The 25,585-nt window shown below is 37.4% G+C and overlaps 1 protein-coding gene across 2 annotated transcripts in view; it reads right to left on the bottom strand.

Annotated features, from left to right (window-relative positions):
• gcgra (glucagon receptor a) overlaps positions 1 to 25,585 on the bottom strand; it is a 92,313-nt gene that overhangs the window by 20,148 nt on the left and 46,580 nt on the right. For both annotated transcript variants that reach the window (XR_013196733.1, XM_077211744.1), the window contains exons 2-10: positions 12,795 to 12,943; positions 12,506 to 12,602; positions 12,209 to 12,316; positions 11,753 to 11,853; positions 10,398 to 10,504; positions 10,061 to 10,229; positions 7,221 to 7,380; positions 7,039 to 7,099; positions 3,024 to 3,093 (exon numbers count right to left, since the gene is read on the bottom strand). Coding sequence is in view for 1 of the 2 variants with exons in the window: in XM_077211744.1 (XP_077067859.1) it covers positions 3,024 to 3,093; positions 7,039 to 7,099; positions 7,221 to 7,380; positions 10,061 to 10,229; positions 10,398 to 10,504; positions 11,753 to 11,853; positions 12,209 to 12,316; positions 12,506 to 12,602; positions 12,795 to 12,848 (927 nt within the window). In the remaining variant the exon portion in view is untranslated. The remainder of the gene's footprint in view (positions 1 to 3,023; positions 3,094 to 7,038; positions 7,100 to 7,220; positions 7,381 to 10,060; positions 10,230 to 10,397; positions 10,505 to 11,752; positions 11,854 to 12,208; positions 12,317 to 12,505; positions 12,603 to 12,794; positions 12,944 to 25,585) is intronic.

The raw sequence follows: 25,585 nt of genomic DNA, 5'->3' as shown, positions 1-25,585 counted from the left end.
TATTTATTTTGTTCTCTTTTTCTAAACAAAACACTAACGATACCACCCTCGGAACTGGAAATCGCCAGCACTGGATCTGGCAGGTGAAAGCTGAGATAGGGCGGGGCCCGTCCCAACCCCCGCTGTCAGATCCGTTTGCGAACCCCAAAATGCGAGTCGCCGCCGTACATCGGCAACAGCGGGACCCGCGCGGGTAGCGCGAACCGAACCGTCCTCCTCGAAGAATGCCCGGCGGGAGCGGAGCTTCTCGCAATGCTCACAGTCAGCCCACTCGAGAACTGACTGTGGCATGCTCCACTCCCAAATAGTAACAAAAAGCTGATGTGTGTGTCCCCACCCGTGATATAACGTGGGCAGGAACAACACAAAGCTGCTTGCTCTCTTTTGCCATAATATATATATATATTGCAACTTGACAGACAACAATAAATATGACAAGGACAGAATACACAGATCGCTTGCTGAAGGCACAGAAGCTGTCACGGTCTGTTTTCTGGTGTGCTTTATAGCTTCCTGGTCTATAACGTCACCCGCCTATGATGTCTAGCTCTTCCATTGGACTGATTATACACGTGCTTCACTACGCAATCACGCAGAGCGTGCCCATCGCGTCTCAACGCAGCTCGAGTTCCCTTGAAAGGGAACACAAAAAACATTGACATAATTTTTTCCTTCACCATGTCCATTTAGGGGCTCTGTACCTATTTGTTCCCTTTTACATATATAATTTGGTAACACTTTACAATAAGGTTTCATTTGTTAACATTAGTTGACTACATTAGTTAACATGAGCTAACAATGAACAATACTTCTAAAAAGTTTATTAATCTTAGTGCAAGTTAAATTCAACATTTACCAATATATTATTAAAATCAACATTTATATCTGTTAATATTATATTATAACAATGAAAATTAATATTTTTAATAATGTTAACAATAATCATTAACATCATTGTCATTGTTAGGTAATGCTAACAATGGTTAATAAATAATAGGTAACTTATTGTAAAGTGCTCTTAGATTTGTTAAACGGAATCTTAAGCATGTGCAAGAACCATTGAGGTTTGTTCTCGCATTTCAAGGAAGTACGGATGAGTTCTATGTTAGTTTGCTAAACAATGTTTTTATGTGACAAAAAAAACTAAATTAAATCTGTCCTACATATATAGTGATCATGTCTCTTCTGAAGACTTGGATTGAGCCACTCGATTCCTATGGATTTTTTTTATGATCGCTTTATGAACTTTTTGAAGTGAAGTTTTGGGTGAACAGACTTTCAATGGAGGGACAGAAATCTCTCAGATTTAATGACAAATATCTTAATTTGTCTTCCAAAGATGAACGTGAGTCTTACAAGTTTGAAATTACATGTATAATTGATGACAGATTTTTCATTTTTTGGGCAAATTAACCCATTAATTTTGCTGTACAGTGCCACAAAATATACACCATGTTGTTTTTGGATAACTTAATGAAAACTAAATATACATAAAAATATACATAAAATTCTTATAAAAATGTTGATATAAAATTATTACAGTAAATACATATTTCCAAAGGTGGCCATTCAAAATTCTTGCTGCAAATGTTGTCTTCTATAACTGATTAATGGAATATACAGTTGGCCGTGTGTGTGCCAACTTCGTGTGTTTGTATATGTTAAAGTTGAGGATTTTGAGTCATTCCATTGCCTTGGTAACGCAAAAATTTACAGATGATATGAGATTTAAATAGCAAATGTGTTATGGAGGATGACTAGATATTTCTTTTAATTTTATTATTAACTTTGCTTAAATGACATGCTTAGCCAGCTACAGAGAAACTGGCAGCCAGGCAACAGACAAGTGACCAATCCAATCCTGAATTCATTTTAAAGTTAACGCATTAACAGAATAATTCAAGTTGTTTTGTTTTGTTTGTGATATTTCACACGCATTTCGTCACACGAGCTTCATAGGTAAGAAATATGATTAAGGTAAATGTATCTGTAAGGTAAATGTGACTACATGCAGATCATAGAGGAAACACACTCACACACAAATAGATAATGCATATTTTAAGAACTTCATTATAACGTATATTTATTTGCAACAATTATATTATACTTATACTATATATATATTACAGCAATAATAGCAAAATTCCTCTTGTAAGAACACCTAATAGGGTTGATGGACGCCACACTGCATTGTATTGGTAACATTCCAGGTGAAGATAATGAGGAAATTACATGATCTTTCATTGCTCCCTTCAGCAAATGCATTTCAAAATGGCTACATTTTGACACGCAAGTGCCCCGCTCCCTGAAAACTCCCCACTTCATGGGCTCTGCCCTTCGGAGTGAGTAGTGACTAGGGATGCTCACTTCCGATTGGAATTCGCCCATAAGCGGAACCATACCGTTCTTAGAACCGTTCGACCTGATGGTGGAAGATCGGCTTTTGAGTCTCAAGTCTTGTCTGAGCTAAAAGTCTAGCTAAAAAGTAGCTAATACTGATTAATCGTGTTTTGTGTTGTACCACATTCATTCTTTATAATTAGTGGTATTGTAACTGTGTGTGGTCATCACTCTGCAATTACACCGAATGACACTAATACAACTTGGTTTAGTACTAAACACTTTTTTATTGCATTATTTTTTAAATCTGCCAGTCCTTTTCTTTTAAACACTGGGTCACTGAAGTTGCATTGATTGATTGATTGATTGATTGGTATTTGTGACATAAGCAGATGTGGAGCAATTCAATGTTTAAATGATGGTAAATGACTACAAAAACAACATAAAAGAGGCATGATGGTAATGTTGTGTGTGCAGGTACTGAATCCATTCCCCCTCTTTCCTTCTACTTACCTGTCCAATCTCCAGATAATCAGGGCAAAAAAGCAATTTTGGTTTCATGTTGACTTCAAGGGTGGAGGTAAAGTGGCATTACAGGAGGTGAAGTGTCATTAAAAGTGCTCTGGATGTGGGAGACTCAGACTGATAAGTACAGCTAAGAGAGGCTGATGAGGGACACTCACCAACACGGCCAGCAGGATGGGAGAGCGAATGATCCACCAGTACTCCATGTGAATATTCTGCATCCAGCATCTGATCAACAACAAGAGATCGAATACATCACAGTAAATGAGCAAATGAGGCCTACTTGTGTTCGTTAAATATTCTCAACACACACAAAAGTATCACTTATAATGAACACTTATTGGACTGAGGCAACTTAGGTTTACTTGATGATATACATATTCTTTTAGAAGAAAAAAAATAATGTTAACATGTGAGTATCAAATATGATACATCAGGCTTTTGAGGATTATTTATAAATCTCTTGTCTGAAGTTTCAATAAACTGTTCCATTTAAAAAAAGGGAAAATGCGTCAGACTTTACAGGGTTGATATAGTCTTTAAAACGTTTTAGGTTACACTTTATTTTAAGGTGTCATTGTTAGAATCATTTTAATTAAAGGCACACTATGCAACTTTTTTTGTTCAAAATGAACAAAATTTAAAAACCTTCTTTCAAAATGTGTTTTTTGTGTGTGTGCCTTACCCTGATTCACTATGGTAAGCCTATTATATATGTTTATATTTTAGACCGAGCGGGAAGGTTTTCATGGGAAACTGTCACTCGTCCGTGCGTGTCTCGTCACATCAGTAAATAGACAAAAGTTTCTCCGGCTACTTTGACAAGTATGTGGTGTGGGAGTGGTTAGTTGTCACAATGAGCGAGAAAGTTTGACATACATGGATCAGCTAAATCTCCAACCTCCGTGGATTCACCAGTTTTAAAAAACATTGGCGAACAGAGCAGAGTCTGCTAGCAAAAAGAGAACGCGACAGAGCTCGTAATAAAACAAGTATCAACATCGGCTTGGCTTTTCTGAGTTGGCGAAAACTGGGGATTTAAAATGTTGTAAAAACGACACGGAGATGATGGCATTTTATTAATCAACAAGTGAAGTTGTTTTATTGAACAAATTAATTGCAATTTGTAGCTCTCTAGCAGAGTTCATTGCAAAACATTATCTATTGTGAAGGGTCATATTCATCCGCACAATCATGCAGAGGACGGAAGCACAACCAAACTATGCTTTTTCCGCAAAATAGATGCAGTTTTGTTTTTTAACCGCTAGAGGGCCAAAAGTTACATAGTGTTCCTATAACAACATATTCTTATAGGGTTAATATTAGGGTTAGGGTTTGCTTTAGGGTTAGTTGCGTAAAATGATGCATAATTTACTCTTGTTGCTATATAAGTAGCCTTCATGTAATGTGTATGAAGGACACTGTAAAATACCACATTTTAATAGCCAGAATTAAATTACTGTTAACGCCACTAAAGAAAATATTATCCAGAAAGGAATACTAGCGTACTTTTTACTGGATACTGCACATGCTCTGTATACTGCTTAATATTTAAAAAGCTAGTAAAAACCTAGCCCAGTATGTACTGTGTTAATTTGTTGTCATATGACTCCATCATGCATATTTGTTTTAATTCAGTAAATCAGTGAGAACATAAAGTTATCACTTTAATGTAAATCCATTTTGATAGTTTTTACACTCCAATTTTGTGTAATGATAATAATAATGCATAAAGAACAAGATGTTTACAGTTGTGGCTCATATTACTTCTGGTACATTCATCACACTAGAAATTGAATCATTGTTTTAAATTGCATACTGCATAATTAGACAAATATAGTTTCAATGCATACCAGAAATCTGTATACTGAAAATGCAGCATTATCTCAGAATCTGGAGTGATAGTGTGCAAAAACCGCAGCGGCACGGTAACAAATAGCATCACTGACACATGACAGATAACATGCTGTCTGATGAGAGTGGAAACGATGTGCAGCTTATCAACAGGAAAGAGTGATTCTTTTATCTGCCCGATACAGCAGGATGGACGGGGTGATGAGTGTGAGAGAGTATGAACCTTTCCTCAACCCCAGCAAAACGTGACACATTAAAGATATACAACCCTTACACGGCTTATATCCGTCACTGTGCCTGCTGGGGAGGTATAAAATAAGTATAGAAAAGCGACTCGACAATCCCTTGTAAAAAACACTTAACTGAATGATTATTGCAATTAAATGAAAATATAGTATTTTTGAAATGTATTAAATCCAGTTAGCTGAACTTTAAAGGGTTTTTGGACCCACTTAAGTAGGACTTGAGTACATCTTTATTTCAAAATTAACAAAATTAAAGTTTACTGCTGAATGTACTGACTGATAGTAGACTAAAATATACTTTTTGAAACTTGTATGTCATTTATTTAAATATATATGTAATTACACATTTGTAATGATGAAGTTGAAATTTACATTTAAAATCTATTAACTTTAAAAGGTTAGTTCACCCAAAAATGAATATTATCCCATAATTGACTCACTCTCACCCCATCCTATAGGTGATATGACTTTCTTCTTTCAGCAAAACACAATCAGAGTTATATTAAAAAATATCCTGGCTCTTCCAAGTTTTATAATAGGAGTGAATAGTGCCAGTGATTTTGTAGACCCAAAAAGTACATCCATCCGTAATAAAAGTAATCCACATGGCTCCAGGGGCATTCTCAAGTGAAGTGACGCGTTTTTGTAAGAAAAAATATACATATTTATAACTATAAACTATAACTCGTACTCTGGCGGATTTTAAATCTGCGATTTATTGGACAAACATTCATGATGAAACCTGAAAAGTGACCCACAGTCTCTGTTTACCTTTCTCTTCATAAATAAATGCATAATCTAGCCTATATACTTCTCCTGTAAGTGTGTGTGTGCAAATGAAAATGTAAACAAAAACAGAGCCTATCAAATGCCTTATTATCATTAAAATATAAAAATTCAAATGACTGGTAATAATAGATTATGATGGAATTTTTACGACTCTGTCCCTCAAAATGACAAAAACAATGCGGAAGTCTACCGTGACCTCTGCTCTCACCTGAGCTTACGCTACACCTAAGTCCTACGTCAAAGGTCACTCTTCTGCTGGAACTCACGTACGGACGTTTCCAAAAGCTAGTGATTATATTTTATAAAGTTATAAATATGGATATTTTTCTCACAAAAATGCATCGCTTCGCTTCAGAAGGCCTTTATTTTACTTTTATGATGGATGGATGCGCTATTCTGGGCTTCAAAAAATGCAAAGTGCAGCTCCCATCTCTTTGAATGGAGAAACATTCAATTCTCCGAAGCTGTTCACCCCGCTTACGATTCAACTGCATATTTGAAATTGCCAATGAAAAAAGACAAAAGCTGACTTAAAACGTTTCTAAACGCTCAATTCATGACACAAAAAAATGCATTTTTCAGGCTGAATCAGCCAATGCCCATGTGCGCGTCTCAGAACACGAATGTTTCTATAGCGAAACAAGCTTCTAATGGCAGCTGCAGAGACGCAATGACTTTACTAATCTGCGATTGGCTCTTATTCCAACATATTGTGCGTTGCACTTGCTCACATTCATAGTAATACGTTTGCACCATCTTTGTTTATCTAAAGTTTTTGGATCTACTTACATTTGATGTATAGCAATGCAACTTTGGGAATTATGTAATGCAGGTTTTAAAATACGGATGAAATAGATACTATTATATATGTAACATCAACAGACCCAAAGGGTCATTCATATAACAGCGGCTAAATTAATGATTTACAGTACAAGATTTTACAACGCACTTTGCAAATTTAAGGCCAATGCAATGCGTTGGCTGCTACAGGCAAAATCCAAAGACTGGAGTGGATGTTGCAGGTACATAAAAGTGCTCAATACTCATTTATCATATAGAAGCTGAATTTCTGCATAGCATCAGAGCTTTTGACATCTGGATTAAAGGTAGCTTGTGTTCACAATTTATGTATTTGATTTGTTATAAAGCAAACGCTACAGTGACAGAGTACTGTTGTCTGCCAACTCTCCAACCGCAAAAACACACTGACTGCTTCACGAGCGCTGGCTTCCATCAGTCTGCCCGACGCAAACACACTCATCCCATGTAACTCCAGAGAACTTACTCTTCATTCTCGTACAAGTACTTCACAATCACCCACGGCAGCACGAATATCAGAGGGGCGCCTGAGGGAGAAAGAGAGAGAGAGCTTGTGAGATGAGGCATAAACCATCTGCCGTGCTCTGTATGAGGAAACTCTTCAACCCTGTTAATGAGTTCACGGCGTAAAAGCTTTGAACCTCTCACCCCAGCCAATGCACAGGTAGATGCCGAAGTAATTTCTCTCTGTCAAGACTGTGACGACCAGAAGGCTGTGGAGGTAGATGCCCTCCACCAGCAGCCAGTAGCTGTTAGCAAGTATGCTGTATTGCATCATCACCACAGCAACTCTGCAGCCGACCGCCGTCTGAAACACACACACTTTGACGTGTTTTTGGGTCACTGAAAGCTTTAGGCTAAACTTTAACTTGCCGCCTCTATTCAGTAAACAGGTATTCAAGCCATATCTATACAAACATGCATTTCAAGGAGTATTCCCAGTCATTCCTTGTCATGGACGGCATTTTAGCATAGAAAATGATTTACACTGAAGAGTTTAAAAGCAGAAAGCAGAAGCTGTTTATTAAAGCACTTCCATTATATCTTCATTACGTTAAATGTACAGTATATACTGCATGTTAACATTAGGTAACACAATAGCTCTCACAAACTAACAACGAACAACTATTTTACAGCATAAATTCTTAAAACTATTTCTATGTTTGTTATATAGTGTTTCATTTTTAACAAGAATAATGTTCTATATGCGAAATGTAGTTAATATATTAGTAATAATTCTTCAGTTAGTTTTAGGGAGACTAATTCTAACAAATTGCATTAAATCTATCCTTTAAAAGAAGAATGGTGCTTTTAGTACTTTTTTTCTATAAAAGACATCCAATATTTCTTTGAAGTAATTACAGTTAAGGACAGAATTACTGACACCACTGGTAAATATGAACAAAGATGGCTGTAAAAAATAAATATGCATTGTTTATCCTTAATAATACACTCGCAAAAATCTAACCTATCATTGAAGTAAAAGAATTGAAAGTGGGGGAAAATCATTATGAAATAAATGTTGTTTTTTTCTCAAAAACACATTGGTCACAATTACTGCTACCCCTAGAATTTTGTTTTAAGTAACATATCTCTTAAGCACATTCCCATTAATGTTGACATTTTTAGCACAGCATGGTGACTAGGAACATGAAATTGTCTAGCCATGACATCCTGTTCTACAGAAGTACAAATATGAGGAATAACAAAGGCCAAATTCCCTTACTCATCCATCACAATTAGTAAAACCAAACAATATGGTTCTGATGTGCTGCAAAAGATTGTTGAGCTTCACAGAATAGAAAGTGTTGTAAGAAAATAGCTAAAGAATTGAAAATGCCCATTACCACCATCAGAGCAATAATTAAGAAGTTCCAATCAACTAAAGGTGTTACGAATCTGCCAGGAAGAGGTCGTGTGTCTATATTGTCTTAATGCACAGCAAGGAGGAAAGTTTGAGAGGCCAAAGACTCTCCACGGATCACAGAAGGAGAATTGCAGAGATTACTTGAGTCTTTGGGTCAGAAAGCCTGTAAAAAAAAAATCGAACTACCCCTACATCACCTCATGTTGTTTGGGAGCGTTTCAAGAAAAATCCTCATCGCTCATCCAAAAAGGAATTCCAGCATATTCAGTTGTCAGACATGACTGGAACTTCAAAAGGGACCGGGTTCTGTGGTCAGATGAAAGTAAACTTGATGGGTTTGGTGCAAACAGGGATAAAAAGTATCCCATGCAACAGTTAAATATACCGCTGGATCTTTAATGTTGTGGGCCTATTTTTTTGCTCAAGGTCCTGCACATTTTATTCAGATACATGGCATCGTGGATTCTATCAAATACCAACAGATAAAAAATCAAAGCCTGACGGCCTCTGCTAGAAATCGTGTAATGGACCGTGATTGGATCTTCCATCAAACATCAAAATCAACACAAAAATGTGTCACTGAGCACAAAATGAAGCTTCTGCTATGACCGTCCCAGTCCCCTGACCTGAACCCTAGAGAAAACTGAAGAGAAGAAGCACCAACATGGATCTGGGAATCTGAAGGATCTGGAGAGATCTTGAGAGGAACGGTCTCTGAACTCTTCTCCAGGTGTTCTCCAAACTCATCAGGCATTATAGGAGAAAACTCAGAGCTGTTATCTTGGCGAAAGGTGATTGCAAAAAGTATTTAATAAAAGGGTGCCAATAATTATGGCCAACGTGTTTTGGAGAAAAACATTTATTTCATAATGTGACCCCCCACTTTAATTTGTTTTTTATTTCAATGAAAGGTTAGATTTTTGCACTTTTTTTGAATGAAAGATCAAAAGGATAAACAATGGAGTTTTTTTTACAGGCATCTTTGATCATATTTACCAGGGGTGACATTAATTCTGACCACAGCTGTCCAATAGGCATAGAACTATTAGAAATGTCCATGAATCCAGAGATATACACTACTGTTCAAAGGTTTGGGTTAGTATTTATAATTTTTTTAATGAAATTTATACTTGTATTTAACAAGGATGCATTACATTTTCAAGACTTTCATCTTTCACGACGCTTAATTTGATGTTAATTCCAATTAAAATGAAAATGTATTTTAGTTTAAATTTATATTATAGGCAATTAGTTAAACTTTATAGTCCTTTTTGAGCTTTATATTCAATAAAGAATCGTGAAGAAATGTATCACGGTTTTCACAACAATATAAAGCAGCGCAACTGTTTTCAACACTGATAATAATCAGAAATGATTCTTGAACATCAAATTAGCATATTAGAATGATTTCTGAAGGATCATGTGACACTGAAGACTGGAGTTACCATCACAGGAATAAATTACATTTTAACCTTTATTCAAATAAAAAAATGGTTATTTTAAGTTGTCATTTGGAATGCTTGGTGAGCAGAAGAGACTAAAACATTGAAAAACTTTTGAACGGTAGTGTATTATTATAAGTTCATAACAAATCATAAAGAAAGACAGCAGGTTATTGGACCTCGTTTTTAACCATCCACTCCACCTCCAGTTCAGTGGTGATGTCCTGACCAACATGGAAGGTATCAGGCCTTTCCAACATGGCATCTTTGATAAGGATAGAAGAGGCTCGCAGGATAAAGGAGGCAAACAAGTTCATGTGGATGTTGTTTCTCATGCAGTGCAGCTTCCTGCAGGGACCAAAGGGCAATGAATGAAAAGTCAGAAAGCTGTCCACTGTTCACACAAAGAAAACCAACTCTTTAACCATAAACGCTTTCAAAGATCCAAAAAACTGATGCAAAAACACGTTTTCAATTTAAAATGTAAGCAGAAGGAATAGATGACTTCAATGTTACCTAAAGGCCACAAGGACGCCCAACGCCAGCACCAGTGCCCCGAGAGACAGAGAATATCCAACAGTGTACATGGTCCGAAACTGACTGAGGATCCGTCCGTACTGTTGCTGCAACATACAGCAGACATACAAATACATCTGATCAGACAATGACATAGATGCACACGGTTTATTAAATGCAAACAAATTATTAATATACCATAGTCTCTAAAGCAACTCCTAAAATAATATTTTGATGTGCTTTTATATTAGGAGCATGCAGGTTAAATTCTTAGTTGATAATATGTCTCTGTTTATACAGCATCAGAATTCAGTTGTCAGATCTGTATTTGAGTCTTTAAAACGGTTCCGTTCACACACAGTTCAGTTATTTACAGGATTTTTATCACATTCTATAATAAAACTCACACCCGTAAATTTTCAGGACTCACAGCCGCATTCCCCGAAAACCCGCAATGTGTGAACGGAACCGGACTGGACAACTAGTTAGTGACTAAATTTAAAAAGACATTTGGGTAACACTTTACAATAAGGTTTCATTTGTTAACATTTGTTAACTACATTAGTTAACCACCCACTGTAAAAAGTGATCAGTTGACTTAACTAAAAGTGAGGAAACCCGTTGCCTTAAAATTAAGTAATACACTTCGTGCGTAATTGAAAAAAACAAGTTATGTGAACTTGACAATTCCATATAACTTCCTTTTTTTCGATTACGCATGAAGTTCATTTGCTTTATAATTTTAAGGCAATGGGTTTCCTCACTTTTTTAAGTTTAGGCAACAGATCACTTTTAATGAAAAATAATAAAGTATTATTAATCTTAGTTAAATATTCATTTCAACATAAACTAATGCATTGTTAAAATCTGAAGTTGTATCTGTTAATATTATTTAATTGACCTGAGCTGACATGAACAGTATTTTTTAACAAACGTTTTCTACGATTAATAAATACTATAACAAATGATTATTAATTGTTAGTTAATGCATTTAAAGTGTTACCAACTTTGTTTTTTAAGACATAAACTGTGTAAAACTAAACTGCATTAAGGCTGAAATACATTACGTGTTATTTTAGCTCAAACTTTTACACACCGATCTGCAGTCGGGTTGATTTGATACTAGTTGCAACCAGTCAGAGCCAGTCTGCAGATTTTGACAGATTTCATAGATCACATGTTGGATATTTTGTGCTGACTTAAGAGGGGAATCTGTTTTTTAGATTTTAAACATTGTTTAGTGTAATTAGTGTATTAGTGTATATATTAAGGGTGCAGAAATGAACACAAGTGATCTTAAAAATATTTAAGATCTTATAGATATTTATTATAACAATCACTTATTTCTCACATACGTTGATTTGCGTAGGGTCACGTGACAGACATTCGCTGGCGTTCTTCTGCTTGCTATACTGTCCGTCTGCATCACACTCCAGATACACGAGCCCATGTCGAACTGACACACAAACACATTCACAGATGGAGTGGTCAAAAATAAGAGAGTGTCATATGAGCATAAGAGAATATGGAGAAATGTGTTCAGTGGAAGAAGATGAGCAAAGCTAAAAGAAGTGCATTATGTAAACTGCAACCACTGATAATACATTTTTTACAGTCTTTTAATCATTGAAATTGGTACAATCATATTTAATGTCAAGCTTGAACAAGTGTAAATAGATCTTAAGTTTGATTTATGCTTTTTGCATATGTTTCAAATCCTTTGTAAACTACCCCTTTTTTAGCAATTGTTGTAATGTAAATAATGCTTAATAGTCCTAAAAAAAACAAATGTAATGTTATATTTACAGTACCTTCCTTGTGCCAGGGCAGGTACCAGGGACAAGCCACACTCACTGTAGTATTGGGCAAAGCATCCGGCCAGCAGGCATACTTATCAAACGTTCGGTTGCACACCACACCTGGAAAACAACCATTGATGTGAAAGTCTACTTGCTGTGCTGGACAGGATCTGTATGTGACATGAGTCCTAATCTGAGGGCTCAGCAGTGTTTTCTAACACACATACCTTAACAGCACTGTGCACTTACAGACCTTACACTACAACTGTGACTCAAGCCAAGCCTTATGGAAGGACAATAACAAATCACCTGTCATTGGTGGTTCTCTGCTGATATTTCGAAAACATTCATCTCTGTACATCATCCATCTTGCCATCAAAGTTTTGAGGGATACAGCAGATGACACCTGTAAGATCCAATTAATGAATGTATTTATATAAGTATTATACAAAGAAGTATACAACAACTGATTCCTCTTCAGAATACTGAGAGCTGCGTAACAAACATGCAGTGAGTAACTGAATATTTTTTTCACGGTCATCTGGTCACTTTAAGAGATGGTGAGAGAATAGAGAGAGGAGGGGGAATAATCTCTGACCTGGATGCAGGGGGAGAAACTGAGTAGGGTCAGAAGGAGGAATACTAGTGACATCCCTTAGTCCTGCTGCTGCTGGCACTGGGAGGGGAGCCGAGGGTCCAAAGGGATATGCTCACCTCATAGGAAGGCTTCAGCTGTCACCACACAACCTAAACCACAGACAGACAGACAGAGATCAACATGTTATCAAACAGCAAACCATGATCTGTGATATATACAGCATACATTTAGTCTATTAAAAATTGTGATTTTACAGATACCTCATAAAGCATAAAACTAGTGTACACAGTATAAGTGAAAAATAAGGGTACTTTTACACGACAACCATATACCAAAAAGAGAAAATGTTTGAAAAAAGCGTTTTTCGCACGCATACACGTTGTAAAAATTATCCCCGTTCGCCAAGGATCTGCGGAATTGACTGAAAACGCTGTATTATTCATGCCAGGCAAGTAGTTGGCGATGTGACTTTGTTAAGAAACACTAGGCATCTCTAGACTGAACACATAATATGTGCATGATGTCACCGTTTTCACAAATTCACATTTTTTTGTACTTTACACAAACGAAGAGACGAAGAACGCCTAAAATGCATAAAATTTTTCTGTTTTTAGTTGAAAACAGTTTTGTGTAAATGGCCGCTGAGTCTCTTTTGCTCACCAAGGTTCCATTTACTTGATCAATACACTAATATTGTGAAATAAGTTAAAATAACTGTTTCTAATTGACTATATTTTTAAAATGTAATTTATTCCTGTGATCAAAGCTGAATTTTAAGCATCATTACTCCAGTCTTCAGTGTCATATGATCCTTCAGATCCTTCTGATATATTGATTTGATGCTCAAGCAACATTTCTGATTATTATCAGTGTTGAAAACAGTTGTGCTTCGTCATATTTTTGTGGAAATGTGATGTATATTTTTACATGATTTTTTTTAATGTAATGAAGTGATGAATATAGAAAGTTAACAATATAAAATTATCATAACACAACATAATATTTTCCCCATCCCTACTCCCAAAACAAGACCGGGAACCAGAACTGATGTTGGCTCTTGAGTAATAATGCGAGAAGTGTTGGCCTCATTGGCTCCCTAAACTTATTTCACTGTTTGCTAAATGTAAGCAATCAGGATAGCATACAGAACAAAGAATGTTTGCAGTGCAATTAAGACATGGACTACTGGTCTACAGTATAAAAACAACGGGCTCATTATCCCTGAAGAAGCCTCTGGGAAGAGGAAGGTCACAGACCGTTGACCATGTCACTGTCTTTGCTCCAAGCTCTTGCTTGCGTGATGAAGCAGATAGTTGTGGATAGGATACACTAACACTTACACTGTATTCAGCTCAATTACTAGCGTGCTTTAGAGAGAGGTGATGTTAGAACAGAACATGATGGTAACAGATATGATCACAGTACAGATATAGACTCTAGTAAGCTGCCTAGATAGGCTGCAAATTAAATGGATAGTTCACCCAAAAATTATAATTCTGTCACCATTTACTCACACACATGTTGTTTCAAACCAGTATGACTTTCTTTCTTTTGTGGAATACAAAAGAATGAATTTGTAACCAAACTGTTCTGGTCACCATTGACTTTATATTGACAAAAAACACTGAGATATTTCTGAGCATATCTTCTTTTATACATGCAGGTTCTGTTTCATGTATGATGCTGCCTTTGTAGTAAACAGCAAGGCACTGTAGCTCAATGATGTTGGCAACCCAAAGTGTAGTAACAGTTACTCACCTGGTTCCTGATCCACATCCCAACCCCTACTTCAGCTGTAGTCGGAGAACAGAACGAAATCTGAAACGTTTCTGCAAAAAACACCTTTACCATGGAAACATTTTTGGCTAAAACGTTTCAAATTCCATTCTGTTCCAGTCTGGGCAGGTTGGGACAGGCATGTTACTGAAATGATCTTTCGACCTTATTGTGGTGAATACAACAAACAGTAACACCAGCCCATAGCTCCGGAAATAAATTAAATAAAAAATTACATCAATTTTATTTTCAAAAATTGCATCCGATGGCAGTTGCTCTGCTATCAGATGACACCTTCTGGATATACACAATTGAAACTGCAGAAAGTTTTGAGTCAATTATATATAATGGCTGGAATTAAAATAAATTATGATGTGCATGGACAAATCATTTATAAAAAATGCTGCAATATTGCATAAAATAGGAATTGTTAAAGGGGTCAAATGATGGTTCTAAAAAGAACATTATTTTGTGAATTTGGTTTAATGCAATGTGTTTACACGGTTTTAGTTAAAAAAAAGTAATTATGTTACACATACTCTACATTATTGTTGCTCCTCTATGCCCCGCCTTTCTGAAACAAGTCGATTTTTACAAAGCTCATTGTTCTGAAAAGCGTGGTGTGCTCTGATTGGTCACTGTGTGCATTCATGGTAACCATGCTACTACAGATTCAGTATCATTATTTTGCATCACGCTAAGTAGAACATGTTGTGGTTATTAATAACAGCAGTTAAGACGGTTCATGGAGAGGTACATAAAAATTAGAGTGACACATGCCCAAAGCATTCCATCCACTGCTGGACACTCAGGATGTTCTGTCAGTGAAATGAGCTTCCGCAACATGGCACAGGACAGAAACAATTAGAGAGGATTCTGCTATTACAATCCTTATCTGAATGCTATGGTTTCGATGATGAGCATACAGAGCAAGGGTCAAAAGACTGAATCAGTGTGAAATTAGTTTCTGGTCTTGCATCCTAAGTGAGCTGCAGTGCAAAACAAATAACAATAATAATTTCTTAACCAGTATTTTAGACTTTCATTAAAAAATATCCAAACATCCTTAAAACAAGATGAATTTACTTGAATTGTTAAAATGTATTTTCTATTGGCAGGTAAGTATATATATATATATATATATATATATATATATATATATATATTATTTTTATTTTTTATTTTTTGCAGTGTAACATGACACTATCTGTCACTCACTTCGATGTGGTGTTGATGACTGACACTAGGGGTCGCACTTAGGAGCCCCAAACACCTCTGACACTTTGAGAGAAAGGCCAGTGAGAATTGGTAAGTGGAATTTCCATGTCCGGGTATAAAAGGGAGAAGGTGTGCATCATTTATTCTGATTTGCTCTTCGGAGCCAAACGATTGTAATCTCTACTCAAGCTCATTTTATTCAACTCTGGAAGAAGAGAGTTGCATTTCAAAAGCGTAAAGGCCAAGTATGGAAACCCATACTCGAAATTTGACCTCTGCATTTAATCCATCCAAGTTAGTGCACACACATTAGGAGCAGTAAAGAAACACACTGTAAACTGTGGACACACCCAGCCGGAGCACCCGGGGAGCCGCAGTGGGTGCCTTGCTCAAGGGAACCTCAGTCGTGGCTATTGAGGGTGGAGATAGCACTGTTCATTCGCTCCCCTACCTACATTTTTACTTTCGGTATTGAGCATCAAACCGACAACTTTTGGGTTACAAGTCTGACTCTCTAACCATTAGGCCACAACTGCCCACAAATGTACCCACAATTTCATAATCCCGGTCCTTCTGTGATCCACACGGACAAGGCAGTTAGAGCTGAGTGCGATACAAATGCAATAGGAGTGTGTCCATCAGGTCAATCACCACGGGACTTCTGTTTGTCCCTTGTAATACATGTTCTGCCCGGTGGAGTTCCCGAATGACTTTGACGTTGTGTCAGGTGGCGCACCTGATTTCTCACTCCGGGCTCCAGATTAGGACGATAGCACCATCAGAGGGTGGACTTATTGCCTTACGACGCTGAGGACTCGGCTGGACTCCCACCCTAGGGTGTGGTAGCTCAGTCTGAGTCTGATGCAGAGTTGGCAGTCATACTTGGCCATTGAAAACATGGAGCTAGAGAGGGATCCTCCATCCTTTCCCGAGCGTTCATGGCTGGATGATTGGTATCTGGGCTCGGAACGTGGCTCACAGCCGTGCCCTGCCCCAGTGACTTTCTTCCGGGAAATGTATGAAGACCTGACAAAGTCATGGAGGGGATCTTTCACTGCCCAGTCCTACTTCACAAGCTCTAGTTCTGAGCCGGGATTGATGCAGGAACTATGCTTGAATCCCCCTGAGGAAGGACCTTCTTTGTGGGGATGGGGCACAATCTGACACCTACACTCAGACCTCTGGAACCTCCATGTCTGGCCTCTGGATAGAATGCGGAAGACTTGAGTGGGCTATCACTAGCGGTTATAGACACCCTCTATGAGGCGGGCCTATGCCTTGAAGGAGTCTGTTCCCCCAAGGCGAAGACCCACAGCAATGCGCAGTCGGGTCATTGCTTTCGTTCTTGCAGAAGAGATTGTAAATGTGCCTTGAGTTCTGTCTGGAATACTCTCACGTGATCCTGAGATCTCAGCCGGGCTACGTGAAAAGTCCCACTACCCTTTTAGGAACCAAGTGGTGAGCTTGCAAGCACTGCATCGGGATGAGGTAGACTCAGCTTTGTCATTGCTGTGTCCAGTATGCACCCTGCGTGTTTACTTGGACCACACGTAGAGCTTCAAAAGCTCTAAGCAGTTCTTTCTCTGTTTTGGGGGACAGCAAAAGGGGAAGGCTGTCTCCAAACAGAGGATGACCCATAGGATTGTGGATGCCATTGGCATACCAGGCCCAAGGCATGGTGTGCCCCTGAAGAGTACATGCACACTCCACAAGAAATGCTGAATCCTCCTGGGCTCCAGCAAACGGCGTCTCTCTAACAGACATCTGTTGAGTGGCAGGCTGAGCATAACCCAAAACCCTTTGTGAGATTTTATAATTTGTGGGTTGAGCCATTTTCGCCCCATGAGCTATTGAGTATGAACAGGTAAGTTATGGACAATGGGCCAGGTGTACTGCTTGCACACAGTTTCCCTTCCCTGTGGTCATAATATGCACCTTTTTGTCCATGTGACTTCTCTGGATTGGCGAACCCTGGAAGTGAGTTTTTTCCCCCTTCAGCAGTCAAATCCAGTAGAGGAATACGAAGCCAGGTCCAGTACTCGAGATGCATGCCCTTTTTCTGGTCAGTCCGTATACTTTGTGCTAGGTGCCCCATACGTAGTGGTTCCCTGATCTGTACTGGCAAAACCTTGTAACACGATTTAGCTATTGTGGTTACTATTGTAACCTCTGTTCCCTGATGGAAGGAACAAAGCGTGGTGTCCCTCCTGCCGCAATGCTGAACTGCCCGCTGAAATGGCCAGGAACACTAGCTACGTTTACATGGACGCCTTTAGGTTCAATCGGAATGAAATCAATCTGATTGATGAATCCGAACACGGTGTTTACATGGACGACAAATAAAGTAATCAGGTTGACGTGCGCGTTTATATGTCAGAAGTTTCAAATCGGAATTGATTTTTTGACATGCTCTCACTGCACGAATACAGCTGCTGTTCGCGCATAACTATTCTCCTCTATTGGTTCTTTATTTGTTTTAAACAGCAGACTTAATATTTGTCATATGATTTGATAAATAATATTATAATATTTATGACAATGAGCATATGAACCGTTTTGCTGTGCTGCTTATATTTATCACTCAGAAAAACCCCACGCCCAAAAACCAGTCATCTGTTAATGAGAGTCTGAAATAAGGACTGGTGGGACGTTGTCCTGCTCCACTTCACAGATGCTGAGTGAAATGATAATTTTAGAATAACGGGACACTCATTTAGATGACACTTTATTCAACAGGAAGAACAGCTCGTTCCGTGCGTCATACGTCATTACGTTATTTCCACGTGGCGCAATCCCTTCAGTTTTGGTTTTCAATCCGATCAAGTGTTTACATGTTCTCTCGATCGGATTACAAAAGGAATAAACCACCCCTTTCAATCGGATCGAAATTCCAATCGGATCGAGCTCTATCAGATCGATTAAGGTGTTTAAATGAAGGTTTTTTAGTCCGATTGAGCCGTCAATCCGATTATAAGGGTCCATGTAAATGCAGCTACTTTCTTAGCTCTTTAGCACAAACCTGAATGAGTGATACATGTTATCTCCCTTTTATACCCATATGCTCGGGGGAGTTACTATGAAGAGGCTCTCCAGTGTGTTCATGTTTTTACTCGCAGACCTCTTACCTTGACGGACATAGGAAATGAACCAGAGAAGATTTCCACATCAAAAAAGGCAGAGCCTCAGAGTCACACCTACCTATAATGTAACTGACACAGACCAATGGTAGTTTGAAGGGGCTTACCAGCGGTCAATCCGATTATAAGGGTTCATGTAAATGCAGCTACTGTCTTAGCTCTTTAACACAAACCTGAATGAGTGATACATGTTATCTCCCTTTTATACCCATATGCTCGGAGGAGTTACTATAAAGAGGCTCTCCAGTGTGTTCATGTTTTTACTTGCAGACGTCTTAACTTGACGGACATAGGAAAATAACCAGAGAAGATTTCCACATCAAAAAATGCAGAGCCTCAGAGTCACACCTACCTATAATGTAACTGACACAGACCAATGGTAGTTTGAAGGTGTTTACCAGCCAAAGCGAACTTTCCATAAAGTTCGCTTTGGCAAGCTGTTTCGAACTCCCGAAACAAACATCAAATGAACTTCATTTGAGCCTGATTTTGTTCGAGATGACATCACAGCAGATCATTCTTCGATTTTGCTTAACGTATATATGGGCCTTTAGAATAAATTTTTTTTTTGCTGCAAAACCCCTGAGTCCTGACCAATGGGAAGAGGGGGGGAAATGGTTGCTGTGTCATCTTTTACTTTACTTTGATCTTCCAGGTGATTTTACATTTGGAGAAAGCCAAAGCCTGTCTTAAACCCACAAACTATGTTGCAACTCCTGAGGAATGAGCAGTTTTTTCACTAAACTAAAGTTGCATGCACCATTTTCTAAATTTAAATTATTTCAGTGAGTTTTGAGAAAATATGTTCATTTAAATTATGCACACACAAAGCTCTCCTCCATACTAAAGCATCCAATAGATCACAAAAATGCATTATGTGCACTCTTCCCAAAATGTAAATTCTTGACATCTTGCAGAAATCCATCAGAATGATTAGTTAGGCAGTGAGAGGCCCAATCAAAACTCATCCAGAGAGAGGAGGACAAAAGTTAAACCCACACACACAGAGAGAATTACTGTATGGACAGTTGGTCATCCTGGCAGTATATTAATTAACCAAACCAATTGGCTATGGTCAAGGTTATGTATAATTATGTGAAATGTACACTGAAAAAAGTGAAACACGCATGCTATTTATTTAAAGTGTATTTTTACAGTTTAAAGGTGTCATGAATTGAGAAATACAAATGTTCTAGATCTTTTGACATATAAGAGGTCATTGTACTATAAAAAATATTCTGTACGTTTCAGAACTCAAAGCTTCCTCATTAGTCCAAAAAGAGTTTTATTGAAACCAAGTTGGAAAAACAACTCGTTTTAGATTTTGTCACATTATTATGTGATAGTGTGATGAAAGACAGCCTCTGCAGAGGAAAATATACACCTACTTCTACATCATTGCCTCTTTATCCTCAGCCACCGATTCGCGCACGTCATGTAGTAGTAAAAACTAGAGAGACGCAAACACAGGATTACTCCAACAATTGTATCTCTGTATTTTTTCATTTTTCACTTTGCAACGAACAGGCTTAGTGCAATATATTCTAATTAGTGCAATATTTAAATTTTATTACAAATTAATTATTTTTGTACTGTATGTAACATTGTTTGTGTTTGTTGTATATTTTTTTCGGCACCAAGGGAATCACTTCCTAATTTCGTTGTACGTGAGTATAATGACCATAAAGACTTTCTATTCTATTCTATTCTATTCTATTCTATTCTATTCTATTCTATTCTATTCTATTCTACAGAACAATAGAGAAGCCTCTGAGGATTACAAGACGTTTTGAAGTGCCAAGTTGTGGAAAAACAAAGTCTTTGCAATGCTGTCTTTGTGATCCTATTAAGAAAGCATTAATGAACTTCAGTAAGCAAGAAACTTCAGTAAGACACTTTTATTGTTTGCTTAATTTAAGTGTGGATTCGTTTCAAGACACCGTTCGGCGCAGGCTTTTCAGAGCACCTGAAAATAAAAGATGATGCAGTGCAGACTATATTGGATCCGACAGTACTGGCACAACACTCAAGTGTGTGTAACAGTGTTTTTTTTTTTTACCATGTGTCACTATTGCTTTGTCTGATACAGATTGTTTGATATGTACTTGAGTATTTATACTTTAGCACCGCAGTCCAACTGTGAATAGTTGTGATTTGCTGTTCCTTTCTTTGCTTTTATGGGTTTAATTTATGGGTTTAATTACGGGGGTTCTCAGATATGGAAGAAAGCACATAGACAATGCTGCTTTTGTTATTGTTTTGACATAAGCCAATTACTGTAAACCTGAATAAAAGGGAGATCTTTTTTTTGTTATTAACAAATGACAGTACATTCATTCATAATATCGTTTACACAAAACACCACAATTTATCTTGTTAACTATAACTGTGGGAACATATTACATAAGCTTTATAAGTCCTGGCTGTGGCAAATACAGTATAAATACTCGGAGTATAAATGTTTCACATTGTTGGAAAATGTGTTAACTATGTAACAAGACATTTTTCAATATTGAATGTTTACAAAACAATTACACACATGTAATGGTGGGGACGTTGAAAATTATTTTAATATGCAAAACTGTTAGCCAATCATAGCAGCTGGCGTTTACTTGAATGGGGAGTGTTTGAAAGAAAGGGTTAACATTAAGATAGAAAAGAGCTTATTACTTCTAAATTAGGATATGTTTTAAGTTAAAATCTTGGTAAAACTATAAATGGACCTCAGAGAACATTATAAAATAAAAAAATAAAAAAAAATAAAAAACCTGCTTTGTTCAGTTTGGCTGAAAAACACTCCCTAATGGAGGGCAGGAACAACCTGTCACTCACATAAGATTGACCAATAGCAAACCACAACCATTCAACCATCTAATCAATTCCCAATATCCCACAAAAAATCAAGTCCTGCAGTACAATTTTTTCAATTGGATGTGTGTCAAAATAGAGATAAAAAGACAATTTCAGTTAAGCTTTAAGGTTTGATCCACAATTCTGCCAAGAATTGCCATCTGTCTGTCCGACCAACATGTGAAGCAGCAAGTCACAGCTCCATTTTGTTACATGCTGTTAAAGCAACTTTAAAATCAGGCAGTGGGTCAGAAAAAAAGTACACCAGAGGCACTTTTTAAATTCATTCCCCACACTGTTGCCTCGGACACCACTAACACTGAGTGACAGATTCAACACCTGAGACCTTGCCTCACACACACTCTGCTATTCTGTTAGGAGGAGTTTGTTGCGGATGTGGAATATTGCCTGGGAATAGTACTTGAGTCCTATTAGGCTAATCTCACTTAACAAGACTGAGGAAAAATTGACAAAGGAATATCTTTAAGCCTACCTAAAGCTGCAACTTTAGCCAACTCTCATATCACATTTTAAGCCAATTTCTGCCAACAATAGCTAAAAAAGGGACACGGGCACAGAGGCGCTTTTAGCAAATGAGATGAGGCCATGCTTAAAATCGGTTGTGAAAATTACGAAATAATGACTAGTGGCACAGAGGCCGAAGATAATGAGATACTGTATAAAGACAAAACGCCATTAGCAGAACGTGAGCTGTATGCATGCAGCCTCAGGGCTTTCTTTCCACCTCAGCTGCTCTTACAGTCTGTCAGCGTATACATCTCTCTTTTGATGCATTTAAATAAATCTATATATTCTAGTTCGTTGGGGAACATGAATGACAGAAGCTAATTATTTTAGTAGTACCAGCTATTCAAGCAAATGTCACACTAGTTTTGAAATAATCACTTATGACTGTTGATATAATTTAGTAAAAAGTAGAGGTTGAACAGAATTAGAGTGATATGAGCAGATCGTTCAGTGCAGGTTAGCAATCTTGCGGCAGAGTTTTGAATATACTGCAAACGTGAGATAGAGTGTGTTGGTAGTCCAGAAAAAAAGAACATTACGTCGAGGCGAGATGTGATATATAATGCGTGATGGTACATAAATGCTACACTAAAAGATGTCTTTAGTCATCAGTGTCACGAATATTTTTTATGGAAAACGTGGTGCACAATATTTTCAGGATTCTTTAATGAACAGAATGTTACAAAGTTCCAAAGTACAGCGTTTATTTGAACTAGAAATATTTTACAATTTAAATGTATTTACTGTCAGTACTATGCTGAATTAAAGTATTAATTTCTTAAAAACTGAACGGTAGTGTATAATACTAGTAATAGTTTATTTTAAGTAAGAACAATAATTAAGTAATGAATGTGACTGTGTTTAAATTCACAACAGATTTGAATTACAGAGGAGACTGTAAATGTCTCTTAACAAACAAAGCAATGCATTGAGCATTCACTCATAATTTACAAGTGCCACACAACAACCATTGACTATTTGTATTGAAGGGCTCACTTTAATCCTGGCATTTTGCAAAATGGAAACATTGACTGTCATGAAAGAGAAAACAAACCTCTCTGACTGAAGAGCACAATGCAGAGCTGCTCTCGTGCCCCTCTGAAGAGCGCAGTGAGATTTAGTGGAAACATGGGCAGTGTGTATTCACAGCCATGCCGTTGTTGTGCCGTCTCGGCTGAGTGACCCAAATCTGAGTGGATCCATCAGTGAAACATTTAATAGAACAGTGATGGTCAAACAGACTGAGATCTGACATATATACACATACACATATGCAATAAGCTTTAAAGGTGCACTGATACCCCTTTCCCAGTGAAACGAGGCTGGTGAATCTGAAGTTTCAATTGACTTTACAGCCAAACGATGACATGATATGTTGGTAACACTTTACAATAATAGTACATGAATAATCATGTACTAATACCTGAATTAATAATTACTTTACTATGAACTAATGATGAGTTAAGACATGTACTAATGAGGAACTAACCTTAACTACGACATGAGTCATATGAATTCCTGCATGAATATGGGGTGGTGATGGCGCAGTGGATAAGACACATGCCTTTAGTGTGAGAGACCCGGGTTCGAATCCACTGCGAGACACCAATGTGTCCCTGAGCAAGACACTTAACCCCTAGTTGCTCCAGAGGTGTGTGACCTCTGACATATATAGCAATTGTAAGTCGCTTTGGATAAAAGCGTCAGCTAAATGAATAAATGTAATGTAAATGAATATACCATCTTAACTACACATAAGTACATGCTTATTAATTAATGCATTAAATAACATTTCGGGGTAAACTAAATCTAACTAGCTCTAGAAAATGGAAACATTTTGAGACCCAAAAGAAGAGAACCCTAACTGACTAACTGCATTATGATATAAAGACAGTAAACCAATCCATAAAATAACCACATAAATAACCATCATCTGTGCTAACACTGATTTTAATTTAGCAAATTGCATCTGTTAATGAATATGTTAGTGTAGGTATTTCACTCTTGATGGCAGCAGTGGAATCACTTAAAACAGAATGAGATTAAATTGTTTTTAATGATGAATGCATCATTGTGTGTTCAATGAGTAAGGTTAAATGTAAAAATTGCATTAAATGTGAACATTTGTGACAGTTGCTGGTGTCAAATTTATGAACAATTTTACATTGTGCCCTTTTAGTACATCTTTCTTCTGATCTAGAGCATGTTTGATTTAGTTTACCCCCGAAATGTGAATTAATGCATTAATTAATAAGCATGTACTAATGTGTAGTTAAGATGGTATATTCATGCAGGAATTCATATTACTCATGTCGTAGTTAAGGTTAGTTCCTCATTAGTACATGTCTTAACTCATCATTAGTTCATAGTAAAGTAATTATTAAATCAGGTATTAGTACATGATTATTCATGTATTGTACAGTGTTACCGATATGTTACTACATACAACAACATGCCCGCAAACAAACACTTCACAGCTTTTTTTTTTTTTAAGTCAACATAAAACCTATTTTAGTTATCATTTCTAAGTGAAACAGAAAATTCAGCAAGACAAAATGTAAGATAGGAAATTATAATCTATCAGGAACTGATTAGATTGTGAAAAAGTGATACATACTTTGCCTGAAGAGTAAATGTCAGCAAGTCATATTACATTTAGATAATTCAATAAGTACTTTATTTGTAAGCAATAAGCTGCGAGGGGCTGTGCTGTATGGTGAATAAGTCACGGCTGAAGGTGAATTATTCATCATACAGCACTAGCCTCGAGTACCTTTATTGCTTTTATAAAATGGTTACCACACAATACAAATAGTAAAGCAAAAACATTTATAATCGCTACTTTCAGAAAGTAAAATCACTAAATGTCTTCCTTCTGCTGGATTTTTCTTGAAATAAGAACAAACATGTGTTTATGTTGATAAGGGTGGTAGTCATGCTTTATCGTGAATAAAACACAGCTATTGACCAATCAGAACAGCATGTAGGCAATAACAGCCAGCCAGACAGTGTGACCCCAAAAAACTGTCCCACTATGCCTTTTTACCCCATTAAACTGGGGTAAGAGAACAAGTGCAGTTCCTCTTCCCAACTGGGACGTGACAGTTAGGAGCCGATGGTCTGATTAGCAGCTCAAGAGGTTTCAGAGATAAACCAGTGTCATGAACCAGCATGTTTGCGAGGTTGTATGCCAATGAGGAACGCGGTAGGAAACGTCTGAGAGTGTCAGTGCTGCACACCCCTGTCACATCACACCCCAAATGCTGTCACTTGATGGAGGTT

This window comes from Siphateles boraxobius, unplaced genomic scaffold, assembly GCF_051911475.1.
Source record: "Siphateles boraxobius isolate OS27281-9 unplaced genomic scaffold, OSU_SipBor_1 66, whole genome shotgun sequence".
Lineage (NCBI taxonomy): Eukaryota > Metazoa > Chordata > Actinopteri > Cypriniformes > Leuciscidae > Siphateles > Siphateles boraxobius.
Note: the sequence above shows the minus strand (reverse complement) of the source record. Positions and strands in the feature narration are given on the sequence as shown.